Source organism: Phasianus colchicus, chromosome 12 (genome assembly GCF_987193195.1).
Source record: "Phasianus colchicus chromosome 12, bPhaCol1.hap1.1, whole genome shotgun sequence".
Taxonomy (NCBI): domain Eukaryota; kingdom Metazoa; phylum Chordata; class Aves; order Galliformes; family Phasianidae; genus Phasianus; species Phasianus colchicus.
Window position 1 is genome coordinate 8,267,451 of NC_143447.1, and position 27,882 is coordinate 8,295,332.

Here is a 27,882-nt window from a genome sequence, read left to right on the forward strand (position 1 = left end):
AATGTCATTTATCTACTGCTAGTTTGTACAGAATGGCTCTTATAGTACCCTTCTCTTTCACATGAAGTCATAAGGAACCCAGGAACCACCAAAACAATATTCTGTATCTGTACTCAGTGATGTTCATAGGCCTGACACATCACATGATTGAAGTTACTGCTGTCTCACCAAAGCCCCCCAAACAACAGCCAAGGTAAGTTATAAAGCTTTACACAGTATTTGTTTACAATCCAGTAATCTAGCAGGAAGCAAGAGCTTTTTGCATGGTTTGTTATTGTGAAGAAGAACATTAATTCAGAATAACAGAATCATTCAGGTTGGAAGGGACCTCATGAAGACCTTCTGTGCAAAGGCGGCTGTTCTGGACTTTACCCAGTTGGGTCTTGAAAATAAATCTACAATTTATTCTTTTCCCTGTCCCTGTGCTTGCTTAGCCATGCTATATTCCCCCCCTCATATCCGGTTGGAACCTTCTATTTCAGTCTGTGACCATTAAGTCTCATTCTGCTGTTACCTACTTCAGCAGAGAACCTTGCTCTTGATAACCTCTACTTAGGTATTAGTAAGCTCTTATTAAGTCCCCCTGAGTTTTATTAATTAATGTGAATCTTTGAGTAGAAGAAATGATGAATTAACCTTGAGGACAACTAGTGAGCTGCATGGCAATCAGGTGGTCAATAGAATGTGATAATGAGCATTTTCACAGGCTTTTGGAAGGTTTGAGATGCTGCTGAAGGCACCTGAATAAGTGAATTAATTCCTTTTCAGACACAGTTTCAGCCACTTCTCATGTAGCTTTAGAGGTGTAGTGCTGGTCTAACAGGATTCTTGCAGGTTATTCACTAAAATCGTGAGCACAAGTTAAAACTGAATTTAGATGAACAGCAAAACACAATTTTTTTGCAATTAGAGCACTGGGTTAAAGTCTGAATTCCCTGCTCCCATTTCCAATGCAGACAGTCATCCCCTAGGAGCCCTTACAGGCTCTGTGACATCAATCTGCACATCCATAATTACAGTCTACATGCTATTACAAGGCAGCCTTGCACAAAAGCTTGTGCAGTCCTGGGAGAATCATCTAGGCCTACAGCGAGCTCCATCACAGAAAATGCAAATCTCTTCACAGCTCAGACATCCTCCTGCAGATATGGATGAGCTCACACCCACCTCACTAATAACAAGGCGTACTTCTCTTCAGCAAGATTACACAAAATTAACTGGAAGATCTCATGAGAATCTCAGCAGCGTGCTGTACTTCAAGGTACACACACGCTGAGATTGCTGCAAGGGCTGTGGACAAATAAAAACGATGTCTGGGGAAAGGCAGAAATTGACATGAAAATCGAATAACTTTTGTTAGTTAGAACTGCAAAATGAGGAAGCAAAAAGATAGCAACAACAGTAACACCGATGTATTAACCTTTATGCAAACAGCACCTCTTATCCTACCTCCCCGCCCCGACGGTCTTCTGTGCAAAGCGCCAACCGCACGTGTAACAGGGAGCTCCGGAAAGGTACCGTGAAACGCGCCAGCACAGCTGGCCGGACATCGCCATCCCGGCTAAGGGAGGACAAATCCTCACTCGGGAGGCACGCGGTACGGCCGCTGACTCGTTTCGGCCCGGGGTCAGGACTCCACCTGAGGCAGCAGGGGCGGCACGAGGCGTTTCCCCGACCCTGGGTGCGGCTCGCCGTCACGGCCCCGCCCGCCGCCTCGCGCGGGCTCAGGGGCTTCCCGCGCCCCGGGTGCGCGCCGCCGGGCTCTCCGCCGCGCCGCACCTGTGTGAGGGAGCCCCGCCCCGAGGAGGGCCCTCCGCCCGGGCCGTGCCCACCTGCCGGGTCCGGCGGCGCCGCGAGAACGTGGGGGCCGCGGCCCGGAGGTGAGAAGCGAGCCCGGAGCGCGCGTCGCGTGAGGCGTTACGCGGGGAAACCGGCCGCGACCCGCGGGGTGTCGCCTGCGCGGAGCGCGGCTCGGACGTCGGCGCCGAGAAAAGCGCCCGCAGAGCCCCGCGCGTCGCCCCGGCCCGTCCGGTCGAGGCGGGAGCCGCCCGCGCCGACGGCCCCAACGGCCGCGCGCCGTGCGCCCTCCACGCCCTGCGGCCGCCGGCGGGGCGGGCGCGTGCGGCCGGCGCGAGCCCGTCCCGCCGCCTGAAGCGGCGCGTGCCGGCGGCGGGCTCTTTGTTCCCGGCGGCGGGGGCCGGGGGCGGCGCGGGGTGCCGCGGGCCGGCCGGGGCTCGGGGCGCAGAGCGGCGCCGGCGGCCGAGGGGGGCGCTGCGCGGGGCACGGCGGCGGGGGCCGGGCGAGGCGGCGGGCCGCGGGGGCCCTGCACGGAGCGGCGCCGAGTCCCGCGGAGCCCCGCGCGGCGGTAGCGGCCGTCCGCTCGCCGTGGGCCGTCGCGGAGCCCTCCCGCTCCCAAAGTTTGCAAAGTCCGGCGGCTCGCGCCGCTGGGGCGGCGGCGGCGGCGGCGGGTACGGCTGCGGCGGGCGGGGGCGGCGGCGGAGGAGGCGGGGGCGGAGGGGGCGGGGTGCGGGCCGGCGGCGGCAGCAGCATCAAAGAGCCCCGATTCCTGCCGCCCTGGGAGCCATGCGCCGCTGTCTGTAATGTCAGCGGAACAGGAGAAGGACCCCATCGCGCTGAAGAGATCCCGAGGTACTGTGGGGGGACGAAGGGGGGTCGCGGGCCGGGCCGGGGGCGGCCGGTGGGGCCTAACTCCCGCCAGGGGAGCCCTGAGGGAGCCCGCGGGGATGCCGGCCCCGAGCCGCTGCGCGCCGGGCCCCGAGCCGCCGGCCCTCCGGCCCGGGTCGTTCCCTGCGGCGGAGCGGGGCCGCGCTAAGTTTGCTCGGTGCGGCCCGCCCGGCCCCGCGGGTTCCCGCAGCCTCCGGGCCTGGAAACGCCGAAGTCGGGGTGGCGGTGCGCGCTGCCGGGCGCCGCGCTGCGCGGTGATCGCTGTTGTGTTTTGCTGCCTGTGCCGCCCATTAGTATGCGGCGTGCGTAGCCTTGGTGCAAGGGAATACGTCGGCGGTGCCACACGTCCGAGTTGGGGTCGATGCGGAGCCCCTAAATCGCACGGAGCGCTGCTCTGCCCCGCGTTTGATTTCGCTCGGGGTTTTGTTCCCTCTCGCTGGGAATGGAAACGTTTCTCCGCGGTTTTTTTCTTTCATTAGCGGTCCCGGTGCGTGGCTCTGGTGAGGTCTGGATGGGCGCTGCTTTGAAATGTGCGCCGTCTGCTCTGCCTCGGGCTGCGCATCTAAGGGCACCGGCCATCGGTTTGCAGGGCAGTTACTGTGTCCATGCGGTTCTTCAAAGCAGAAATGCGCTTCTGACCGAAATAATGAGTCGGGTGTTGGAGTTGGGTGAAAATTATGGCGTAATGAGAAGAGCAGAAGTTTATCGCTTCTCTTTCCCTCTCCTCCTGCTTCGCCTCTGGGATCCCATTGTTCGTAATGTTTTAAGCATCTTGTGGGTGGCTGAGTGGCAAAAGGTGGGGATCCTGTTATCTGGATTGTCATTGATTTACACTTCTCTAAAACAGCTGGATCACAACCTCGAGAGTGAGAGAACGGAAACGTGCAGCTGCCTTACAAAGGGGACTGGGATTCATTAGGCTCCGCTCTGATTCTGCACATACGTAGGCAAGCAGTTTCACACACTGGAGGTACCCGCCGAGTTCTGTAGGATTACTGCTTCACCTCAGGCTTTGTGGGATCAGGCCGACAGTGCAGGCTCACTGGGTCTGATTGAAGCCTGGCTCTCCAGTTTTCTGTCCATAATAAAAACTATGTTTGGCCATTGGTAACTGCTGGGAGATGTTGTTAGAGCACTGTAAAAAAGACTGTGGCTCCCATGCTGTAAAATCTCAGACAGAGGTTTGTCAGTGAATAGGAGAATGCTCTGTGGAGTATTTGCAGTGCGTTAAGCGCGATGTGAATTATACACAAAATCATAATATCTGACTGTGTAGACAGAACTGCAAGTTTCAGTTCTCTGCACTCACTTGGAGGTGTCTGTGTGTGAAGTCAGAGGGGATGTGGGATTCGCTCCCTCTGTGCTGTCAAAATGTAAATGGCCAAAATGCGATTTAGTCATAATACGTAACAGGGGAATAGATATCAGATATTTATTTGTATCTCTAAGTCCATTTAAGTATATGGTGTTCCAGTCAAACAGATTCTTTTTTCTTGCAAAATTAGTCACAGATGAAGTGGTTTTTTTTTTTAGACCCTTTGTGCAAATATCACAACATTCCAAAATGCTCAGTACACATCTTAAAGACGAGTCTGTGTGGCAGGTACCAGGATTGACTTTCCTGAAAGTTTATTTTGGCTGCATGAAAATGACTCTCATTCACTCTTCTTCTGGAGGTATGCTCGGACTAACATTCAGCTTCCTTTCATGTATAAATTAAATCATTATAAAATCCACAGGGAAAACATCAATTCGTAGGGCTGAATTAAATCACTGGCCTCACACAGTGAGAACTGCAAATACAAAAGCTTTGTATGTTCCAGATGTAGGACTCAGTTCTGCAAGCCCTTGCAAATGACTGACTTTCCCCACGTGAGTAATTCATGCAGTAATTGGTGGCTCTTATTATACAATCCGGAGATTTACATGCTAACATTTTTGAAGAATGAGATCTGAGAGAGGAAGCTTGTACATAATTTTACAAAGTTGTAACTTCTCTGATGTAAGTCGGCACTTTCCTGTGGTTCACAGTATTCCGTTTGTTTGTAGATGTAGTAATTTCTGTGCTGCTAGTTGTTGAATGAAAAGAAAACAGAATGTTTGTAACATGCTTCCATCAGCAAACACTGTTTATGTATTAAGAATATAGGACCATATGGAGAAGGGTGCTCACATACAGTCTCCCATAAAAGAGTTTTGGAGGAGAAGAAGCTGATGGGAAATGCAGAGACAGCTTTGAGCAAATACCTTGTTGAGAAGGTGATGTATAGGGTTGGCATTTAAGGGGTGTTTGCCACCTTTATATAAAACTATATAGTGATCATTCTGCATCTGCAAGTAATGTGGCTGTGTGCTGTGCTAAGTGCATGCAGCGTTGTGTATTCTAAATCAAGGCTTAATGGTGTTTGTTTTCCCTCCAGCTTAATCCCTTGCTGCTCTGATGGTAGGTTGTACCGGGATACACTGTGCTCAAGCATGAGTTTATTTTGGGAACTGGATCATGACTTCATGCTGTAGTCTCTGAAATTCAGACTCAAAATTTGCCAGTAATGATAGGTGTTGATTTGCGAGGTCCAATTACATATATCTTATGAGTAATGAAATGTTTTGGGAATTACATGTGCATAAAACAGAGATGAAATCTCTACAGCGACAGTCAAAGCCAAAAGGAACTTATTAAAGCTCAAGTCAAATGATTTTTATTTGAAGTAGGACTGGTAATTTCCCTGAAACCTGTTAAGGCAAAAAAGTGTGTGTGTTGAGGGGAGGGAGCAAAGGCTGAGTGTAAGGGAAAAAAAGGGAATTGCTGAGAGTGAGAGCTCGTGGTACATGGCTGTTGGCCTCCTTTGATCAGGAGTATTTGAAGTAACTGTTGCATGTTTTAGTTTGCATGTAGTAGATCTAATTCTTTATGACATGAGAGATTTTGTTATGCTCCTAAACAGTCCTAAAGCTGGTTTAGCTGTCTTCTGGGAGTACTGGTGTAACATAGAGCTGGTGTGATGTCTAGTGTGATGTCACACATGATGCTGCTCTGCATAAGACTGCTGATAATTCTGTTATTTTCAGGTTGTCTTCAGTGATACAGCTGAACACATGGGTTTCTCTTTGTACTTACATTTGGATGAAGTTTGACTGGTATTCAGAATCTGAGTTTTGAATAAATAACAGTAATTTTTTTTCAGCCTATATTGCTCACTTCTTATAGTTTTATACTGTTACTCTTATTATTTTTCTAAAATAAACTATTACCTTAGTGGGCCTAGGAAAAAAATTAACATATAGTTTCTTAATGTAGCGGTGTTAAAATCTTAGGCTGGAGTGTTGTCATGTAACCTGGAAATGAATTCTGTGCTTTGGCTCACGGTTGCTTTTGCATTCCCAAATGGAGGTAAATTTTTTGAACCCCATGAGGGCAAAACTAGTGGGATAATAAGGAATGTGCTTAGAACCTAAGCCCTAAATAGAGTTTTAAAAATGAAAACCATAGTTTGTACAACTTTGAGAGCTTGTTGCACTCTTAAGGTTGGGGCAAGTGCTGAGTGAAGTACAGATATGTTTGTATAGATCTGGTGACGCGATCAATAAAATGAACAGCCTTTACTTATGTATTTATTTATTTTGCCAGAGCAGCTGTGCTCAATTACTTAATGTGATTTCTACGGAGTAAGTCAGACTCACCTACAACCTCTCTCATTTTTGGCAGGTGTCTTTTTGTTTAATCAAGTCTTGCATTTAGAGAAATTTAGATCTGATAAAATGGAGATCTGTCCAAACAATATGGCAGGTTTCCAGTGGATATTCACAGATGTGCTACTCTGTGCTTTTTTTTCCTTCATGGTATATTGTAATGAGCTGTTGTGTGTCATACAGTGAGTTGGTAAATGCCACATCTGTCTAAGTTAAATAGGAGGTGAATCTTAGGCATGGTTTTAAGCAGTTGTTCTAAAAGTTTTATGCCTTATGCAAGTAAGAAGTACTTCAATTGAAGTAGAGATGTTAAAATCTAGGGAATGATAGGCATGAAGTGAGAGGAAAGCTTTATTCAAACTGTAGTGAGCATGAATCAGACATTAGATGGTGATAGAGTTGGATAGCTGTATGTGATGTATGTTAACTTCTACCTCTGTGTATTCGCTTCTTGAGGATTTGCATTAATTCTGATGCTGTGCATTGTAAGTTCAATATTTGTGACAAACAGGGATATACTTAAAATACAGTCTGTAAGTAAACTAATGCAGAATTGCATTGCTTGAAATTTTGTAGGTGGTGACGGTGGATTGGATGGGTTAGGAGGACCAGGAGTGCAGCTTGGAAGCCCCGATAAGAAAAAGCGCAAAGCAAACACACAGGTAAATTTCCTTTGATTCTTAATAAGTAGCATACTCAGATGTTGTTTGCTGAAATGGCTGTCGTACCCTATTCAGAATATTGCTTTATTCTCACAAACTGCTGTTACATTAAAAATATTTTAGTTGTACTGTGAAGCTGAAATTTTAACTCCCTTCATTAAACTTTATCATGCTAGTTATCCTCACTAAAACTATTCTAGGTCTTTGTAGGTTGCCAAAGCCCTGTAAGGGGAGAAGTAAGCGAGACTGCGAGATTTGCATTTTACCATATGGATTTGATTCTGAGATGGCCTTTTTTTTTTTAGTGACCGTGTAGCCATTGCTAGCAATCTGTACAACATGAGTAATAGCAATGAGACTACTTTTTTTTCTTATTTTTGTAGATTTGTGGGCTAATGGATCAGTGCAGTTTGTTAATGCTTTGACCAAACTCCTGTTGTGTTCCCCAAGTGGTTTTTCAAGCAAAAAACTATGAGGCAGCTTCAGCTCCTTTCCAGTGAATCCTTGCAAACTGGCATTTCTATACATTTTCTGTTTGTGAAAAAGGAAGCCAGAATACAAAACATCTAAAGTAATTGGATATCTGTAGAGCTGAACGTTCCTTTGTGTATTTATTCACTATGGAGTGAGAGTATCTGTTAATTTTTTATTGCCTGGAGGGAGTAAATGTATTTACGTAGGTCAGACGATCACTTTCTCTTAGGCTTATTCAGTATTAATTGATTCCAATCCATGGGGATTTGTCTTCTCATTTTTTGTTTCCTTTCAAAGTAGTCATGTTGAAACCTGCTCTAAGAAATAACCGGTTAATTGCAGAGTTTCACATCTCTCTACTGGTGGAGCTTTCTTGTTGCTCAGAAGTGGTGATAATGTAGAGGGCAGGTGGATTAATTTCCTCTCTTTTCATGTTTGAAATGTGCAGGACAGGATAGCAGAAATTTGGGGGGGGGAAAAAAGTTCAGCCTTAGTTTATTAATATGAAGCCATCCTTTCTGAGAGGAGTTCAGGTGAAGGTGCAGTAGCTTGATGTTCTCCACAGGCTAGTCTAGAATGTGATTCATTTGTATGGCCACTCTGAGAACGTTCTAGCAGCCTCTGGGCTCCACTGAAGACTTTATTATGCTCTCTAACCAGAAATCCTTGTATTTTAGTCCTACTGGCAATACTTAACGGATTGCTCACTGAATGTTCTTAAGGGACATCTGTTTGGTGCATAGAATATGGAAAATTCCTGTGCACAGACTCCTGTGTTACCTATACTTTTCTTCAGGTTTCTAGTAACATTACTTTTTTAGGTTTATATATTCTCATGGAAGTGGGGTGCCTTGAGAGATGTATTTCCAGTAAACTGAACTCAAAATGACACAAAGGAAATACTCCAGATCTGCTCTTCAGCATTTCAAAAATGTTATGTGTTTGTCAACATAGCTTTTTGTTTTGCTGCATTTCTTAAGTAAAAATGGAGGGGGAAAAAAGTCATGCTTTAAGTAGTGTCTTCAGAAGCATGGTTGTGCGACTACACAATTTCTAAAACACTGAGATGGCTATAAATCACTGTTATCTGGAGCTCAACCTCCTCTCTTCCCTCATTGAAATTTCAGGTAGCTTGGTGGGTTTTGGTGAGAGAGCTTTACACAACAACTGAACTGTGATTTTTTTTTAACAGTAGTGCTGCTAATCCAGGACCTTGTGGTTAGTCTTTCTTGTAGAGACATGGTAAAACTAATAAAAATGTTGTATTTTAAAATGTTTTTAGGGATCTTCATTTCCTCCTCCATCTGAATATGCTCCACCACCGAATCCAAGCTCTGACCACCTTGTAGCTGCAAATCCATTTGATGACAACTATAATACTGTGTCTTATAAACCACTTCCTGCAGGAAATCCTTATTTTAGTAATCCTGGTTATCCTGGCTTTGGAGGCTATAATACTTTCAGAATGCCACCTCACATGCTGCACAGAGTGTCTGCGCCGTATGGTGGTTCCTATTCCCTCAGAAACCAACCACACCCTCTTCCTCAAAACCCTGTAGGAATGGGTTTTAGTCGACCCCACTCTTTCAGCTTTGGTCCACATGATAGCCCAGGTTTTGCAAATCAGCCACCTTATAGTGGCAGTCAGATAAATCAGAATGTCAGTATGCCTGGTCAACATTTCAGGCCAAATCCTGGTGAGAACTTTGGCCATTCTGGACAGATACCTCATCCTGATGTGCCACCTAACTTTGGTCCTGGAAACAATTCAAATTTCCCAAATTCTCAGCTAGAGTCAAGCCACTCTTTTGTTCCTCCACCAAGCACTTACAACCAGACAAAATCATCAGTACAAAAGCAAGACTTTAATCTAGGTGCAAGCAAAGCATCCAGCCAGAACACTACTGCTCTTCAGCATCATCACAGGACAGAGGACATTGTGAGTCAAGGTAACAGTGACCTAAAAAATGTTACTCGAAACAATGTGGTAAATCAGGATGGTAGCCATTCTAATAGTGCTGATAACAATAATGCTGGCCATTCAAATGGGACTCAGAGTAAGTCCCGCCAGCCTCGAGGTACCACTGAAGGATGCAACTCTGAAAAGAGCAGCAAAACACCCCTTCATCCCAGTCGGCATGGTCACTCGTCCTCTGAACCCGTCTATCCGTGTGGAATTTGTACACATGAAGTTAATGATGACCAGGATGCAATCCTGTGTGAAGCCTCTTGTCAAAAATGGTTTCATCGAATCTGTACTGGCATGACTGAGTCAGCTTATGGCCTTCTTACAGCAGAAGCATCAGCAGTGTGGGGTTGTGATACATGTATGGCTGACAAAGATGTCCAGCTAATGCGTACAAGAGAGACTGCAGGGCCACCTGCGCTGAATACGGATGGCTAACAGTGTCAGTTGGTGGTAGTGGCTGAGCTACTTACTGTGAAGATTTGGTTGTGAATCGAGTACTTTCTGTTCTGAAGACAATCGATTGTGTTTGATTGCTGTCATATTATTTTCCCTTACCTGTTTTCGTTCATGAAGTTCCATCTCAACTTTGGTACTCTTAATTTTATGTGTGCAAATGTTTTACAGGGTGGAATTTTTTGTTTCTGACAGCCAATTAGAAATAGGATGTACATTGACAGTTTTATTGAAGGCAAAAATAGCCTTTATAAATAGTCCCTGATTTGCTAGTATTAATGTGTTAACTAACACTAGCATTTACGATTCAATTTTAATGGTACTGTACTTGCAAGTACTCAGTGCTTTTTTTTTTTCTTCTGTTGTTGAATGTCTGTTACTGATGTTTTTGACATCTTTTCTTTGAATATCATGGAGATGACATGGAGGAAGTGTGCAGTACTAATAGTTTGTATTTTTTTAGAATAAATAAGAGGATTTTGTATGTGCTTTTTCTCATTTTTGAACTAAAGCATTAACACAATTCTAAAATCAATGCTTTCATTCTTAGTAACACAGTGAAACCCACAAAATCTTATACCTTGATATTTCCCTGAAAAGGCAATGATCTTTTGACTTCTCAGCAAACACTTAATTGCTGAGGACTCTTACTAGGTCTTGCAATATAGGAAATGGCTACAAAGTATGATTACATTGGAAGAAGCTAGGGCAGATCAAGTTGATGAAGTCTAGTGCTTTAAATGTAGAGAATACCAAAACTAAGGTTACGTGTGTAGCCTTTCTTCATTCATCTTAAGCATGTATGTTAGGATACAGCCCCTGTGCAGTCATGTATCTCCTGCTCATCCTCTCCTCACTGGTGGCTCTATCTTCCACCCTCAACTGTGAACGGATTTAAGCAGGGAAAGTTCTGCCCATCTCTTAGAGCTGTCAGCTGGAGCATGCTCATTCATCTTGAGCTTACACTGTCTGCTTGGCAAGAAGAAGGGTGTGAGGCAATGAAATGTGTATAGCACAGACTCTGAACTGCAAGGTAATTTGACCAGCAAAATAGTAACAATGAATTCTCACCACTGCCTCAGCCAGTCTTGTAGTTGGAGGGAGAAGGGAGTGTAGAGTGAAGACAAAGAAAGCTCTCAGATCTGAGATCTTAGCTCACACCAGGAGCCGGTAAGCAGAAATTGAGCAAACTTGAGATCTTACAGACAAGTCTGAAAGGCACTAGAACTTTAGTGTATGATTCTAAGAATTATCCTTTATTATAGGCAGTTTGACCTTATTCTTATCTCAAGAATACACCTCCCTCCCCTTTTTTTTTTTTTTTTTTTTTTTTGTGGGGGAGCATCTAGCCTTGATTGCTTTGGCCTTAGTTGCATATGCAATTGAAAATCAGTGTTTCTATAGAGAAAAGTCTTGTTTTAACTTAATGAAAGATGGTACTGTAGTAATAGGTGGCTTGTAGTGCTCACCATTGTTCTGGAAACATAATTACTGATTGCTAAAAAAACTAAATGGTATGTCAGACGTTGCAGGTACTGGTCAGGTTCCTTAGTGTGATAGAAGGTGTTCAGATCAGTGGTGATGAGTGATACAGAGGCCTATATAGAATACAGACGTATATATTTAAAGGCTATTTTTATGGTAAGCTTTGTAAATGAGTGAAAAGTAAGGCTTATCTGCTAGTTCACCATTGTTTGATTTTAAATGAGCTCTAATGTTATACTGTCCTGAGAGATACTCTGCAGATGTCTTTCTTTTATTTTAATACTTAAGAGTTTTATATACCCTTTCATTGGAGAAGTATAGTATTGCCCTTCCCTTTTATAGTGCCTCTCATCAGGAAAAAGGAGATAATATCTCAAGTGTAAATTACATAGTCCTTATCTTAAGGACTTCCTTTATCAAGATGTAAAGAAAGTGTAAGGCAGATCCAGGGCTTCTGTTTTCAGTGCTACTTGCTTTATTTCTGACAGAGATTGAGCTTAGTCTTGTTTCAATAGGGGTGTGATATTTAAAAAATGAACTGCAGACCAACACAAAAACTAAAATCGCTGAACAGACAAACCTTGCTGATACAGATTTGTTCCTCTGGGAAACAGTTCCATTTCTATAGGAATTTACATTGTGAAGTTTGTAGTTCAGATTTAGAGCAACGTAAATGAAATAAAAATTTTGCTTAGTGACAGAAAGTTAACCAGAAGCTCCTTTGCTTATATTGTTATCCAAGCTGGTAGTCCACAGTAACATTTCCACCCCCCATTTCAATTGATGTTTCAGTGTTTTGGAGCAGATGCTATTTAAAATAGCTGTGTATTTCTTGAAATCTCTCAATCCTATTTCAAGTTAGGTGTTTTCTATGTTAGTTACCAAGATATTAGAATTTAAATAGTGTCCTTTTGAACTTCTTCTAGAATATAATGTTGAAAGGCCTTAAATCATGTATTTGTGAAACTTAGTCTAAAAAATTTCACTTATTTTCTAAACTGGGTACCATGTTGGGTTTGTATCCCACTGAATTTACCGTGCGCATTAACCTGCAAATTCAAAGCATTAGCAAACGCCAGTTTAAAAACATTAAATAACAAACAACAAAATCAAACTTGCTGTCATCCTGATCATAGTGATCATAGAGTTGGACAGATTAGGATCTCAAAAACTCATCTGGCCTATATGTTTATCCTGCTGGTATGCTCTTGGCATCCTTGGATTTTTGCCTAGAGATAGGATTATACTTTGTTTTTCTCTGCATGTATTGACTAGTAGTAGTTCAAGTATGCACAGGAAAAACAGCAATTGTGTTTTGTTAGTAAGGTACTAGAAAAATGTCAGCTGGTTAGAATTAGAAATTAGTTATAGAAGGGTGGGTGGGAGGGAGGGCTGGTTAGAATAGGTGAAGTTTTTTGTAATATTCTTCATGAAACAGTTTATATTGAACTATCATGTGATTCCTTCGTTATTAGTGATTTAGACTATATTGATGTTGCATACCAAAATATTGCAAAGATTTTGTAGATGTTACAAACCTTTGTGTTGTTGTGGGAAATGCCTGCATTCTTCTTCAGTAGTATGATAGAATCATCATGGAATGGCTTAGGTTGGAGAGGTCTTTAAAGATCATTTAGTTCCAACCCCCTGCCATGGGCAGGGTTGCCCTCACGAGATCAGGCTGCCCAGAGCCCCATCCAACTTGACCTTGAATGTACCCAGAGATGGACCATTCCCAACCTCTTTGGGCAGCCTATTCCAGCACCTCACCATTCTGAGGAAAGAATTTCTTCGTAACATCTAACCTACATCTTCTCTCTTTTAGTTCAAAGCCATTCTCCCTTGTCCTATCACTATCAGACCATGTAAAAAGTCGCACCCCTTTCTGCTTGTAAATTCCCTTGAAATACTGGAAGGCCCCAATGAGATCTATCCAGAGCCTTCCTTCAAGCTAAACAAACCCAACTCTCAGCCTTTCTGCATGGGAGAGGCATTCAGGCCCTGATTATCTTCGTGGCCTGCCTCTGGACCCACTCCAGCAGCTCTGCATCCTTCCTGTGCTGGGGGTCCCAGGCCTGGGTGCTGTAATCCAGATGCAGCCTCGTGAGGGCAAAGCCGTGGGGGAAAATCTCCTTCTTCCCCCAGCTGGCCACCCCTCTTTTGATGCAGCCCAGGATACTGTTGGCTTTCTGGGCTGCAAGGGCACACTGCTGGCTAGCTCCTTGTCATGCTCAGAAATGCAGCTCCTACTGCTGAAAATGTTTTTTCTTTCCCTAGGCTGAAATAAATAGGTGTGAATTGGATTGATACTTAGTTTTGGCCAGAGACCAGTTTTAAATGAGAAGATACACAATTTGCTTTTTGAAATGCTTTATTGGTGTCAGGGTTGGTGACAGTGCTGTGTATAGGCTGGAGAGTAGGTAACAAATCCTGCTTCTGGCTGGTTTATTGATTGCTTCTACAGTGTGTAACAAGTAGGTTGGTTGTGCCTCAATCTCTTCTTTCAGAAGGCTGAACTAATGATTATTTCCTTGGTGTGTTCAGAGATCCAGTTATTATTTGAGATCTTTAGATGAAAGAGGCAAAAGAAAAGCAATAAGGTTTTTTTTTCCTCTGTTTAAAATAAAAAATATAATTCTGGGGGCTGCTAGAAATGAATTTATTTTATGACCTCTGAATTTTTTGGGGGGACTTATAACTAATTCTTAAATACAGTTTTCAGGCTTAACTTCAAGAATGCAATGAAATCAATGGAACTGCAAGCATGAAGTCAGGAACGCTTCAAAGTGTTTGCAGTTCTCAGCCCCTGATATTTATAGGTAAAATGCTTTCTGTGGTTTGAGAGTTTTACAAAATCGAAGGTGTTCAAATGTAGCACCTCCTTAACATTTGTCTTGATTCCAACTCAATACAATAACATATCTGCATTAAATATATTTCTTTTGTTTTATATATAAACATTGCCTGCCAGTAAAACTATTGATGTAACATTTTCAAAAGAGGAAGCCATGCTTCTGATCATGTTGTATGTGACTTAAATGACTGTTTCATATTAAAACTAATCTTTCCTTATGTACTGCTTAAATATACCTGTTTGGGGAATATCAGTTCAGTACTTTTATAAAATTTTGAATGTGTTCCACATTGGTGACATGTATTTTTGCAATAATTTTTTTTGTTTCAATTTTAAATTAGAGCATGTCTGAAGTAATACATGCATTAGTGCTGTGGCGTGTGGCAAAGTTAATGTATGTAATTCAAATTGGAAAAAAGTTTCCAGACTTTGTCCAACATTTACCCTGTGGCTGGGGATTAAATTACTATGTAATACAAATTATTTCATATCATGATGTGTTTTAAGCTACTTTGTGAAGTATGTGAAACATTATTGTTTATGGGTTGGTAGCTGGCCTGGTGTCTTGCATTGAATGAGGTATGAAGGTGGTAGCAATTCATGATAATTAAAACTGACTACACTTCAGAACATAATTTCAGAATTCTGTATGTTGTCATCCTGTTGCCATAACTGTTAGTATGAAGTCCATAATATTATCCACTGACAAATGGATTAACATTTGGTAGTGAGCTCATGGGTGTGAAAATTCTGTTCCAACACTCTACTTGGTTTATAAAACATGCAATTTTAATATATTTTTTAATCTATTGGATATGGTTAGATATATGCAGGGAGATGTAGAACTGGATGTACTTTGAAGTTATCCTGCAATTACTACGTTTTGTCTGGAGCTTTCTGTATTAGAACAGACTCTTCTTTAAAATTGGAAAATAAAGTGTACTTAGCAGAACCTTTAAGGCAATAACACAGTCCTACATTACATCTTTTGTTATGCACGTTCACTCTTTGGATGGAATGCCTCCAATTCCTTGTTGCTTTATATAGATATCAAGGACTCTGAAGTGCTTTAGTGTTGTGTGTCAGTACTTCTGAGGTAATTAATGCTGAGTGGTGTTCAGCCCCTTAGAGGTACTATAGCTTAAAGTACTGTGTCTCAGTTACCTGTTTCAGACATGGCTTATGATCATAGGAAACACCTGTGTATATGTTATTTACTGTACATGATGAGTTCTTCCTTTTCATGTTCAAACAACTGTCAGTGTCAGAATAATTTTGATCCAGCTCCACCTTTTTCCTCAGAGCTTTGTGCACTGTATTTCAGGAATTGCTGTTCTGGACACGGTTCAGGGCTGGAGTCATAAGAGGTGTTGCCTCTTTCTAGAGACTTCTGTCATCTGCGAAGGATAGTCTAAATCTGAACTTCCATTTAACTTAAGGAAGGCAAGTTTTTAATATATTTAGGGTTTGTTTCTTTCTTTGTTTTTGCCTTTTTTTTTTCTTTTTTCTTTTTTCTCCCCTGAAATGTGAAATAATACGTAGTTGCTGAGGAATTCTTACTTGAAGGTCATTCTCTCCCTCAGGCTTTTATATACGACCCTTAGAGTAGACACTGTTGATTAGGGCCTCCTGGCTTGGAATTTTTTGTGTCACCCTTCTCCTTTTAGTGTTAAAGATGAGTTGAAAAAGGCAAGTTACTAATCTGCAGCCATCTGAGCCGTGCAAAACATGAACTGATTAAGATTGTTGACTTTTTTTTTCTGTTGATAAAGATGTAATAATTGACCCTTTAGGAGAACATACGTCAGAATCTGAACCAAATGTTCTTGGAAAATGTATGTGATAGATTTTGTCCAGCACTGTATGCAACTTGTTGCTTTCTGTTGTCTGGTTTAAGTTTCTTTTAAAATAAAGGTGGTGGGTGTTTTTGTTCTTTTTTTCAGGGAAATTGTCTGTTGATTTTATGAAGATGATGTAATGCATAAATGAACTCTTTGAATGTTTTGCCTGTGAGAATGCGTTTGGATTGGGCATAACCCTGCAAGAAACTGTATAAGTTTGGAAGAGGCAGCTCCTGTCTCTGTTGGAGAGATCTGCTGTTCTGTAGAGGCATTAATCTGAACTAAATTCAAAGCAGATTAGAAGAGGTCTTGTACCATAAATCCCTTTTATTTATTAGAGGATGGGAAGAAATGCTAAGGCACCATTTGGCTGAATGAAATTGCAGGGCTTTTTGATTTTGAAAAGAGATTATGCAAATAATGATTTATTCTAATTAATAAAGTTCTTACTGAGCTATTACTATTTTTTTTTCCTGAAATGCCATTGCTAACATGTAGGAAATTAAACCTTACAAGTGATCTTTAAAAGCAGTGGTATGGGTGTTGCAAAACCACACACTGAAAACACTTCATGGAATAAAAAGCATCTCATAAAATGTTCCTGCTCTTCTTAAAAATGTGAAGGGATGAGAGAAAATGGGAGAGAACTTAGAAAAGGTGTGTGTGGGGGAGAAGTTATTTATTAAATTAAAGATAAGAAAATGTAAACAATTAAAAGGAAAGTTCAAAGCTTCTGAAGCCATTAGGTGGGAAGTAAACCCCTGCAAGATATGCAACTAAAGGGTTCAGAGTAGTATTATTAATTTGACTGAACTACAAATCCCTGTCCTTCAGAGCACAGGAAATAGGAATTTCAGAAGTTTTTCAGGGAATGTTTCTTGCTTTTTTTGTCTGATAAGTTATTACCAACAGAAGACAGATTCTGAATTGATCTGTCTTCTAATTTGTTTTGCAAAAGTACCTCAGCAAGAGCTCATTCATATGTCCAAGCAAGCTAGCAGTGTGGAGCGTCTCTGATGTAGGTGGTGTTTTTGCGGATGTACATAGCAAGAGAACACTGGTAAGGCTGATTAGAGATCTTTCTGAGTCCCTTTTGTGTGTTGTAGCAGTTAAGTTTGCTACTTTCACCTAAGAATGTGTTAGTGACTTTTATTGCATCTTCTGCAAGTGAAGTACAGAGCTTGGCGTTGGAGATCCAGCATTTAAGTAAATAGATATGAATGTAAGGTACTGGAACTATTTTGTGTAACTTGAGAACATCAAATACTGGTAACTGTAACTGTGGCCTGTGTTGCAAATTGTGTATAAATACTATGTTATTTCTGGCAGGCATAAATAACAAGCTACTTCATTTCAGTATATTCTCTGTGACTGAAGTAAAAATGATACCTGGATGAGAAAATCAGAAGGCCAGCAAATGTAAGGCTTTTTTGTTATCTTTGGACTCTCCAAAATTGAGGAATGCCTTCCAGATAACTACAGATACATTCTGGAGTGGGAGGGGATTCTAAATCACTATTACATTTTAATAATTCCATCCACTGCTGCTGTTTGAACACCTTGATTTTAAAGCAGCCAACAAAGAAACAGACAAACTACCATCCTCTCCTACCTTCAGCTCTTCATCTAGAAAGCAGGCAAACAGGATGGGAACTGCTGTGTGCAGTTTTGGCCTCTCCAAGTAAGCTAAGGGTCTGTGTAGGAAAATGTTCTTTCTGGGGAAAAGGTTCTCACATGGAGAGTCCTTCCTTAGCTTTTATTTACTCATTTATATTCTGTTACAGTTTCTTAGACTTATAGCTATGAGTTGACAGAGACATACTGGTTTAAGCCTTGATTCAGAAATATAAACTCATCTTTTCCTGCTAAGCTGGCAATAAGGCTTCCTACTCTGTGATGCAGATCCTACAGTAATCATGAAAATATGTATCATGCAAGGTTTAGGGAAAAAAAATGTTACATGTGCCAAGAATACTTAAAGCATTTTGACTTGGAGTCAAATCTTGTTTCACTTGTACTTTTGAATGCTCTTGGAAAGAGGATCTTAATTCATATCTCGGATTCCTGTTCATGCAAGCATTCACCCTGATTATACTGATCTTGGTGAATGAAGGTGAAGAATAACCCAGAGATTATATCAATTATGATGGATTTCTTTCTCTGAAAAAGTTTTTTAAGCCTCTGCAATATCTATTTCTATGTTGTACTGAGAGCAGTAGTTAGCTTACAGTATTAACCACTGGCATCTGATCACTCCTTCAGAATATAGCCACATCAGGAATCTTAACTCATGTGCAATGTTAACTTGATCTTTCTTAGTCTCCCGTGGGAAGAAGAGTGTGGGGAGACACACACACGCACACACACACACGCACACATACACAACTTTGTGGTTCTTTTGGATTTTTCCAAGTAGTTCCAAGTAACTATGTATTTCAGGAACTTAAATGCACCGGACTGCTCCACCGAATCACAGAATCACAGAATGGCCAGGGTTGGAAGAGACCTCAAGGATCATGAATCTCCAACCCCCCTGCCACATGCAGGGCCACCAACCTCCACATTTAATACTAGACCAGGCTGCCCAGGGCCCCATCCAATCTGGCCTTGAACACCTCCAGGGATGGGGCAGCCACAGCCTTTCTGGGCGGCCTTTTCTAGCACCTCACTACTCTCTCTGTAAAGAATTTCCCCCTGACGTCCAACCTAAATCTTTCCTCCCTCAACTTAAAACCCCTTGTCCTGCAGTTATCAACTCTTTCAAAAAGTTGATTCCCCTCCTGTTTGTAGGCTCCCTTTAGGTACTGAAATGCTGCAATGAGGTCACCCCGCAGCCTTCTTTTCTCCAGGCTGCACAAGCCCAGCTCTCTCAGCCTGTCTTCATAGGGGAGGTGCTCCAGTCCCCTGATCATCTTCGTGGCCCTCCTCTGGACCCTCTCCAACAGCTCCCTGTCTTTCTTGTACTGGGAGCCCCAGGCCTGGACACAGTACTGCAGAAGGGGCCTCACAAGAGCAGAATAGAGAGGGACAATCACCTCCCTGTCCCTGCTGGCCACCCCTCTGCTGATGGAAGATGCTCCAGATGAGTTAAGTTTGCCTTCAGCCGATGTTCCCCAGAACTAGTTGCTTTCTGCATGCTTTGGACTACTTGGACACAGGGGCATTGCTGCTAGAAGAAGGCTGGGCAGCAGCCTATGTTACCTGCCTGGGTCAGCACTGTGCAGGGCACTACACTGAGCTGCAGGCATGGCCTAACCCTTGTTAGAGGTCATCGGGAGCTTCAGTGCTTAAATCAGTCCTTGGCTTGCGATAGTTTTTACTTGAAGTTCTCAAAATACCAACAGTCAGTTTATGGAAGTGCAGCTGGATAACAGGAGCTGCATTCTGTCCTGCCCTGTTCAGGTGTGAGTGACGGGAGCCAGACCAGCGCCGGCTTCGTGTCTCGGTGAGTAACGGGCCGGGATCGGACCACCTCGCCGAGTTCTGCCGAGCCCACAGTCACAACACGCGTGCACCGCGTAGCCGGGCCGGCCTGGCGCTCGGCCCACAGCTCCCAGCCTGCGGCGCGCCGCTCCGGCCGGGCGCCATTGGGTACGGCTGCCAGCGCCTGGCCGGGCGGCGCGGGGCCCCGGAAGCGCTCGGCCTTCCCTAGCAACGCCCGGCGCCATGCCGCTGTGGCTGCGTGAGCACAGCTGGCGGCAGAGCGGCTCCGCCGTGTTTCTCTCGCTGCCCGTGCGCGGCGTCCGGGTCACCGCCGCCAACATCTTCTGCACCGAGCGGTACCTGAAGGTGGGCGGCGGGGCTGCGGGGCTGCGGCTCGGCGTCGCTCCGTTAAAAAGCACGCGCTCAGCGCGCCGTGGCAGCGCTGCCGATTTCGCAGCCTTTTACAAACGTGGGGCTCTGCTGTCCCTTTGCATGCAGCAGGCTGTCCGTGCCCGTCCCCTAGGCTGCCTTGTCACCGTTCCTACTAACAGTGCCAGCACGTATCCAGCTCGGTGGGTGCTGGCTGCCTTTTCTGTAAGCTTCTGCTTGTACCGCGACTTGTAATGATAAACTCGAGGTCCGCTGTTTCTCGTTGGGTGCAGAAGAGCACGCGGTTTGGGTCTCTCATCCGGTGCAGTGGTTATAAAAACTCTGCAGGTGCGCTAAGCGATCAGCTGGCTGAGCAGCACTTGTCTGAGTGTGCTGTGTGCTTGTGTTGCTTGGAACACCTGAGAATGAAATAAGAATTCAGTTATTAGTACGTGTTTGTTAATTGTATTTTTATAGGTAAGCGTCCCTCCCTTTTTATTTGAAGCTGTTTTATATGCTCCTATCGATGAGACAAACAGCACAGCAAAGATCGGCAATGGAATCGTTTTCTTCACTTTGTATAAAAAAGAAGTGGCTATGTGGGAGTCCCTGACTGTAGCAAATGGTAAGTAGGGAAAAACAGATTGCATGTAAAGAACCCAAGCTGTGTGAAAACTCTTTTCAGTGGCTTTGCTGCTTTTCTAATTGTATTATTTGATATAGATAAATATTACCTTTACCCTCATGGCTTCAGAAAGTGCAAGAATTCTTATTTGCCACTGAACAATGTGGATGTCAGCTGGGGACATTATATCTCTTTTTTTCTAAGTCACCTTCCACTCATTCATAGGAAATTGTAGATGATATTTGTGGTGTTGCTGGTTCCACATTGACCAACTGCTGGGGTTGAAGTGCTGGTTCTGAAATAGAGAGAAATCACCAGAAAAGCCAGTCTGGGGGGAGGAAAGATTTCTGTGCTGTAACTTTACAACTCATAATTTAAAAAGTGTAACTTCTGCAGCTACACATCTCCTAAATTAAACCTTGTTTATAATTAAAATAGAAAGTACAGCAGAACAGACAGTGTAGTGGTTCTGCTGAGCACAAAACAGTGTTTCTTATGAAACTAACACTGTGTGTTTGTGAGTCTTAGATTTTCATGTTTAGAGATGGGCTTGATGCAAACTGCCTTGTGGAGCTGGAAGTATTGCATTTTCTTAGACAAAGTGAAAAAGAGGAATCTTGTTTTTATGAAAGTGGTACATCACAGTAGAATTTCAGACCTAAATTAGTGAACAGTTTTCATTTGTTTAAGTTAACAAGGAAGAACTACAACATCTAAGAGAGAATGCTGTTCTGCGAGCACACGAAAAGGCAAAAGAGGAGACAGAAGCAAAAAAAGTTACAAAACAGGAACATAAGAAGTATGCTTTGGAGGCTACAATGAAGGTAAATGTAGAAGGAACTCCACAAAACATGTGGATGTAACCAGTTGCCAACTAATGTGGGAGCTGGTTGGTTAAATGTGTAAGAAGTACTTATTTTTATTACAGTGGTGGAGAATCTTGTATCTTAAAACATATGTCTTACCATTATGAAATTGCTATAAAAATACTTAGAAGTTGTTGTTTTCGTTAGTTATTCTGAAGAAAGTTTTTTTTTGTGTGTGTGTGTGAGTTCAGATTTTTGTTACTTAAAAGAACATTGTAGTTATGGGGCAAAATGTTAATCTTTTGTGGCCTCTGCAAACAGTGCAAGTATTTGCTCACTTGTTGTTGACAAAAATATTAATATTTAAAAAATCTTATTCAGTGGTGAGTCTTTTAGAAGCACTGGTAATTAGGGCCTCATCGGAAGGCACTTCCCAGCTCTCTAGTAATCATCATCATTACTGAATCAAAGGCAGGAAGAGCTTTAACATCAAGTATAATAAAGCAGTCCAAGTAGATTTAAAAAAAAAATGTATTTTTTTCAGCATAAACAGCATGTGAACAGCATGTGTTGTGTGTTGAACTGAAATGAACTTTGAAGACAAAAGGAAAGCCTATTAAAGATTTATTTGTGGAGTACCTTTTTCATTCTTTAATATGCAGGGAAAATTGGATCATACCTCCATAGTGGTAGTAAAATAGTTAAAATATATGGATTTTAAAAAGTAATCACAGTTTACTGCTCATCACAATTAATCACAGTCATTTTTAAGCATTTTTTATAACTTTGCCTGTGGGCTTTTGTTAATGATGATTATTTACTTGGAACACGAAACTGGCAGAAACAATTATACCTTTTACTCTGTCATCTTATTATTGAATGTTATGTGTCTCACAGTTTTATCATTCACACAGCTAGAAGAAGCAGAAAGAAAAAGAATTGAAGGTCTGAAAGAACAGGAGAGACAGAAAGTCACAAAGGAGTTGGAGCTATGGAGAAGTCAGCAAAACGATGTTGAGAAACAAAAGAGGGTGCAAAGTGAAGGGGAACTACATGAAGAAGGAGAGCAACTAAAGGAGAAGAAAAGGGAAAAAATAAACAAAACCAGAATTTCTAATGAAGAAATTTCTAAGACCAAACTCACAAAAGGTTGTGTTATTGAGATATATTTTAACATTCTGCAGAATGTGGGTATAACTTTATTCCTAGATGTTTCTGGTTCATTTTTTATCTTTGTCTCTACTGTACTGAACTCTTTTTTTTTTTTTTTTTTAGTTTGCAGTTACATTTGTGTCTTTATTTTCTTGCAATTCATTGAGCTAAAGTGTGGGAGTTCTTAGCTCTCATTTAAGTCTTTGAAAACACAAGCCAAGTTTTGTTGTAGGCTTTAGCAAAATAGAACGGTGCAATGCAAACTTTGTGAGGGCGGAGTTCATGTTACCACTGAAGTGTCTAACTGCCATTTTTCATAGAGATAAGCAGTCTCATTTCACTCTCCCATGCCTTGGCCCTGCAGGGAGCCAATAAGGAACTAAGCCAAGAAAAATTTGTTCCTTTTGGTTTAGTTTGTATTGTTTGGTAAGATTAGTTTTAGGTCATACGCTTGCCCTGCTAGAGAATCATGTAAGTGAAAGAGTGTTTTAAAAAGGATTCATTTCTGACAGGTAGTGTAGTGTTGGTAATACATTGCATGCTTAGCAGCAAGAACAAATGCTGTTTGAAACTTTCCTTCAATAGAATAAGTCCCAGCTTTCCTGAAGGTTTATTTCTAATAACCAGAATTTCTAGATTAGGTTTATTTTGGAATTTGGTAGAAAAACAGAAAAATAATCTCTTTTTCTTCACTTTTCAATTCTAGTACTCTAATTCCTTTTGTAGGTCGTGGTTCCTATAGTATCTTTTCAGAGGATTTAAAAGAAGAGCAGTTACCAGCTCCTCGATCTGCTGGTACTATTAAAATCAACTTCACATCACGAGTTTTTCCTACAGCTCTACGAGAGTCTCGTGTAGCAGAAGAGGAAGAGGTAGGGATTGTTGTGTTTGTCTGGTGCTTCTCTTATCTTCCAGGATGGCAAACTATTTACTCTTTGTTCAGGAAGTTGGCAAAAATGTTACCTGTGGACTGTTCTTATCTTCCAAGAAATAGTCTTATCTAAAGATTTAAATATTTTTCACCATGCATTGTGTAGTTAAATAACTCTTTTTTTTTTTAATTAAAAATTTGCAATATTGAATTCCATGAAGTACAAGGTCTGAAATTTCTTTGCTCTTACATTTAAGACTCATTAAGTTCTGTCTTAAAAAGGAACTCACTAAAGCTTTAGTCTCTCTTGAGCTTTATTGAATAGGTATTAATAATGCAGTGACTGTACTTCTCACACAGCAATAAAATATTTGGGGAAAATAGGAAATTGTTCCTGTCTTACATTATTAAATATTTATCTCTGCCCAAAATATGAGGCAAATAGAATTCTTTTGGTAGACTGAATGAGCAGATAAGAACAATATTTAATTTTTCCTTCAGAAATAATACTTGCAAATTGTATATTTAAAGTGGCTACAAAAACAGGCAGAAGCTCGAAGGATAATAAGTGCTGATTTGTCTGAGCTGGAAGATTTAAAAGAAGAAGAGAAAAATCCAGACTGGTTAAAGGACAAAGGAAAGTAAGTTAGATTCCATATGAAGATTTATTTTCAATTAAATATTAGTTACATTGTGTTTGTCTTGTGTATAATTGTGATATTTTCTGTTTATTCTAAACACAGGTGAGGAATGTCTACACAGTGAAGAGTTTATTGATAACCTAAGGGATTTTAATGTCATAGAAAGTCATGAGATGAAATTGCTGAAGGAAATTCATCATTTAAAAATAAACAAAATCATAAACAAATACAGCACATTTTCATACTGAGTTCAATTAGTGAAATATTACACCAAAGTGATTTCCTGTCACTTGCACTTATTCAGATGTTAAATACCTGTCTGAAGCAAGCATTAGGAATTTATAAAACTATTGGTGCATGTATGTAGCTGTGTTATACAGGATGTTTTGATTAGATAATCATAATCTGATGTATCTATTTTAAATTTGGTCATGTGGCTGCATAGATGTGTCCACTTTTTACTGATCTGTACTGCTTTTAAGCATAGACATGTGACTTTGCAAAGCATGATCAATATGCTATGTTCTGTGCATTGTTTGACATTCTGAACACTAAGTTCTCAGAAAAGACCAATGAACTCTGCTAAATCCTTAATCTTTGCTTAATTCTTATCAATAAGTAGATATTTGTTTCATGATGCATTACCTTGTTGAAATCACGTTTCACTTCTTGCTTTATACTTAGCAAAATGTTTGCAACAGGAAACTATCTTGCAGCTGTAAATGCATATAACCTTGCAGTCCGGCTAAACAATAAGCTTCCACTACTGTATTTGAATCGTGCTGCTTGCCATCTTAAGCTGAGAAATTTACACAAAGCCATTGAAGATTCCTCTAAGGTATAAACATATAGATTCTCAGACTATTGTCTTATACACAATTGTGATTTGTTATTGCAATACTTCTGTTCCAAGAAGATCTGTAATAAAAAAAAAAAAAAAAAAAAAAGTTATAGTGCAATTCACAATTTTTGAATTCAAAATTGATATAATGAAGCCAGTTGACTTGGTACATGCTTCTTTACTAGTAAAATATCATGGGAACATTTTCACTCAAGGGATTAAAACAAAACAAACCACCAACTTGGAGCAGAAAAAGCACTGAATATGCACAACTACTGTTGTGTTATATTGTAATGTTCTTCATTTGGTGGGAAGAAAGAAGAGGTGGCAGTAGTAGTAAGGAAGGCACCTTAAAAATACCAGACATTTTTTCAGTAAGGGCTGCATCATCTTTATGTATTAACCATGGTGGTGATAATATATTTATCAAGCTGTGGGATGAGTGATAGAAATACTAGTGAGATATGTAGGCTCTATAGTTACATTTCAATTGTTATTTATTAAGTGAAAGGAATATGTGTAAATTAAACAAACAAAACCCACCCCAAACAAACAAAAAAAATCAACAGAATTATGGAAAATCTACTTCTAACTATTTCTGGCGTTTTCATTTATGAAGGCACTAGAATTGCTAACACCACCTGTTCCTGATAATGAGAATGCTCGAGTAAAAGCATATGTGAGACGTGGCACAGCCTTTTGTCAGCTGGAGCTGTATGCTGAAGGTAAGACCTTGATCTTTGTGAACACATGCACATGGACTCATTCTGACAACTGAGTCATTAGTTTAGCTCAGTGTGACTGCTCACACCTGTATTTCTTTTTTTTTTCAGGAAGGACAATTTACTGGCTAATTGCAATTCCACTTGCTTTTTTTAACTCTTAAGTTGTCAGAAAATTGATTACACTTCTAATTTAGGGGAAACACATTAGTTTCATTGAGGAAAAGGCTTTAGTGAGTTGTGTATCATCCTCCCTTTGGTCCGTTGAGTAGTCAGTCTTTCTGTGCATTGCAGCCAAATCTTGACTGTAGCAAGCTGCTGGCCCTGGAGGGTAATAGTGTGGAGTGAAATGAGGGGTCAGACGTGAGACTTTCGAATTAGGAAGCATTCAAATATGGAAGGCAAACTGATGTGAAACTAGGTTGCAGTAGTTCAGCTGTTCATGAGACAACGTTATACTGATTTTTAGATTATAGCATTAGCAACTATAGAACATTTTAAATTAAAATAACCTGAAATATTTCTAAACTACTTGTTTGTGACCTTTGTAGTAACATGTCTTTGTAAACCTTTATATGAAGTCCATATTGAACAGAAAGATGTTTATCAAGTATGTGTCATCTTTATACAGATATGAGTTATGTGTCCCTTGGCTTTCTGAGGCAAAGTTAAAAGGGAAAGATGATAATAGGAAATGAAGAATGTTCAAAATGTATATGTGGAGCTTTCCCCAGCTGTTATCTTTTCTTATCTATGAATCCCTTTGTCACTTCCTTAAGATTTCACTTTTACAGGAAAACCTAATAAGGACTCCTTCCTTCCTTCCTTCCTTTTCTTATATCTTCAAGCTATCTTATTCACAGCATGTGGTTTTTTTTCTTGTTTTCATGTGCTTTTGTTCCATTAGTCAATTTTTCTATCTGCTGCAGAACACTCTTGAACACTCCCCTCATCTGTAATTCCTTTACCCAGTATGCCTGTGTTATAATTTTGTCTGATGTAGAAACCATTTGATTAGGCTGCTGTGCTCATTTGTTTATTTATTAACTGAATGGCAAACTTAGAACAATTGTAAGATAGTCTGCAGGTAGAAGCCCTACCCTGTGAAAAGTCTTTAGGCTGAAAAAGTTAGGCCAAAGTTAATTGACCTCTGTGTGTGAGCAGAGACACATATGTATAAGGAAGTGGGTCTCTTGGTGTTTCAGGGTCTGAAATGTTTGTGTAGCAGTGATGTTTCCATTAAAATATTTTTTAAAATAACAAGGTATACATTTAGTATACTGACAGCAGTTAATCCTATTGTTCTTCTGATCCGTTTCGCTCAGTAGCAGATTTCAAGAGCAATACTTTATGCAGTCAGCTAGGGAGCATTTATTTCCAGTTAGTTGCTAAAGAGGAAAAGATTTTGCATTAATGATTGATGCTCTTATTAATGTATTGATATTAGGTCTCCAGGATTATGAAGCAGCTCTCAAGATTGATCCTAAAAATAAAACTATAGAAAAAGATGCAGAGAAGATTCGACACACAATTCAAGGAACAGTGCAAAGTTCTTAAAAATAAAAAAGGAGCTTTTTGTGAGGGGTGCCTTTTGAGGGCCTCAGAAGGAGCCTTAGTTCATGTTCTCTTCAATATGTTGCTAGCTAGATTTTTTTTGTTTCACTTGGAATACCTACTGAATTTATAAAATATTGGATATGAATTGTTATTTTTTGGCAAGCATAGTTCTGTAACAAATATGATTAGATATACTGCATATCATTTTGATACAAGGTTGTCAAGTTTTTCTTTCTGTGCTGTGGGCTAAAGAGTAAAACATACCTTTTGTACTTGATTTAAAGTTACCTACAACCAAATAAATTATTTGTCTGGAAGTATCTACTGAATCTAGACAGTAAGTTTTCAAACATCTTCAGTAGTTCCCTGTAGTCAGCACAGAACTTCTCTTCCTGTTCTTCACTGAAGACAAAACAGTTATCTGTGCTTGGATACTAGTGAAAGCATCTGCTGTGAAGTCTATGTGAAATATAAATTTAGTAATTTCATACATTTTATATGGATTTGCAGTAGGAAATATTAATTTATTTTTAATAAATCTAACATGGATGGTGTAAAATTAAGTAGTCTGAACTTTTGTGCCTGTTGAGCTCTCACGATTCCTGCTGCAGCCTGAAGGCTCTTCTCTTTTTTATGTGCTTTCCTCTTTTCTTTGTGCTTGTAGAGCTTGGTATATCTGAAGCTAAGATAGTGAATTCATACACTATAATTCAGGCACCCAGCTTAGATAACCTCCACCTGAAATCATGAGGTAAATTTTAT

At 41.2% G+C, this 27,882-nt stretch overlaps 2 protein-coding genes and 1 long non-coding RNA gene across 6 annotated transcripts; 2 read left to right on the forward strand and 1 right to left on the reverse strand.

The window, feature by feature from the left end:
- The first annotated feature begins 2,511 nt into the window (after positions 1-2,511).
- Positions 2,512-12,786, forward strand: PYGO1 (pygopus family PHD finger 1). The gene is made up of 3 exons (XM_031616536.2): positions 2,512-2,649; positions 6,952-7,037; positions 8,794-12,786. Exons 1-3 carry the CDS (start codon positions 2,601-2,603, stop codon positions 9,913-9,915), a joined length of 1,257 nt encoding a protein of 418 aa, XP_031472396.1. The 5' UTR covers positions 2,512-2,600; the 3' UTR covers positions 9,916-12,786.
- Positions 12,787-19,585: 6,799 nt separating this feature from the next.
- Positions 19,586-27,843, forward strand: DNAAF4 (dynein axonemal assembly factor 4). Of its 4 annotated transcripts, none has more exons than XM_090148845.1 (9): positions 19,586-19,902; positions 20,383-20,530; positions 21,221-21,354; positions 22,251-22,485; positions 23,215-23,360; positions 23,891-24,000; positions 24,685-24,838; positions 25,461-25,566; positions 25,675-26,988. In XM_090148845.1, the coding sequence occupies exons 1-9, from the start codon at positions 19,780-19,782 to the stop codon at positions 25,725-25,727; spliced, it is 1,209 nt and encodes a 402-aa protein (XP_090004971.1). In that variant the 5' UTR covers positions 19,586-19,779; the 3' UTR covers positions 25,728-26,988. The 4 variants fall into 4 exon arrangements, with proteins under 4 accessions (XP_090004971.1, XP_031472393.2, XP_090004970.1 ...); XM_031616533.2 differs by lacking the exon at positions 25,675-26,988 and adding an exon at positions 27,011-27,840 and having other exon boundaries at positions 19,587-19,902; XM_090148844.1 differs by lacking the exons at positions 19,586-19,902; positions 25,675-26,988 and adding exons at positions 19,909-20,130; positions 27,011-27,843.
- LOC149916262 (uncharacterized) lies at positions 20,163-24,730 on the reverse strand. The gene is made up of 3 exons (XR_016470352.1): positions 24,646-24,730; positions 20,640-20,825; positions 20,163-20,324 (listed from the first exon to the last, which is right to left on the reverse strand). It is a non-coding gene; the product is annotated as an uncharacterized LOC149916262 (long non-coding RNA).
- Positions 27,844-27,882: the final 39 nt, after the last annotated feature.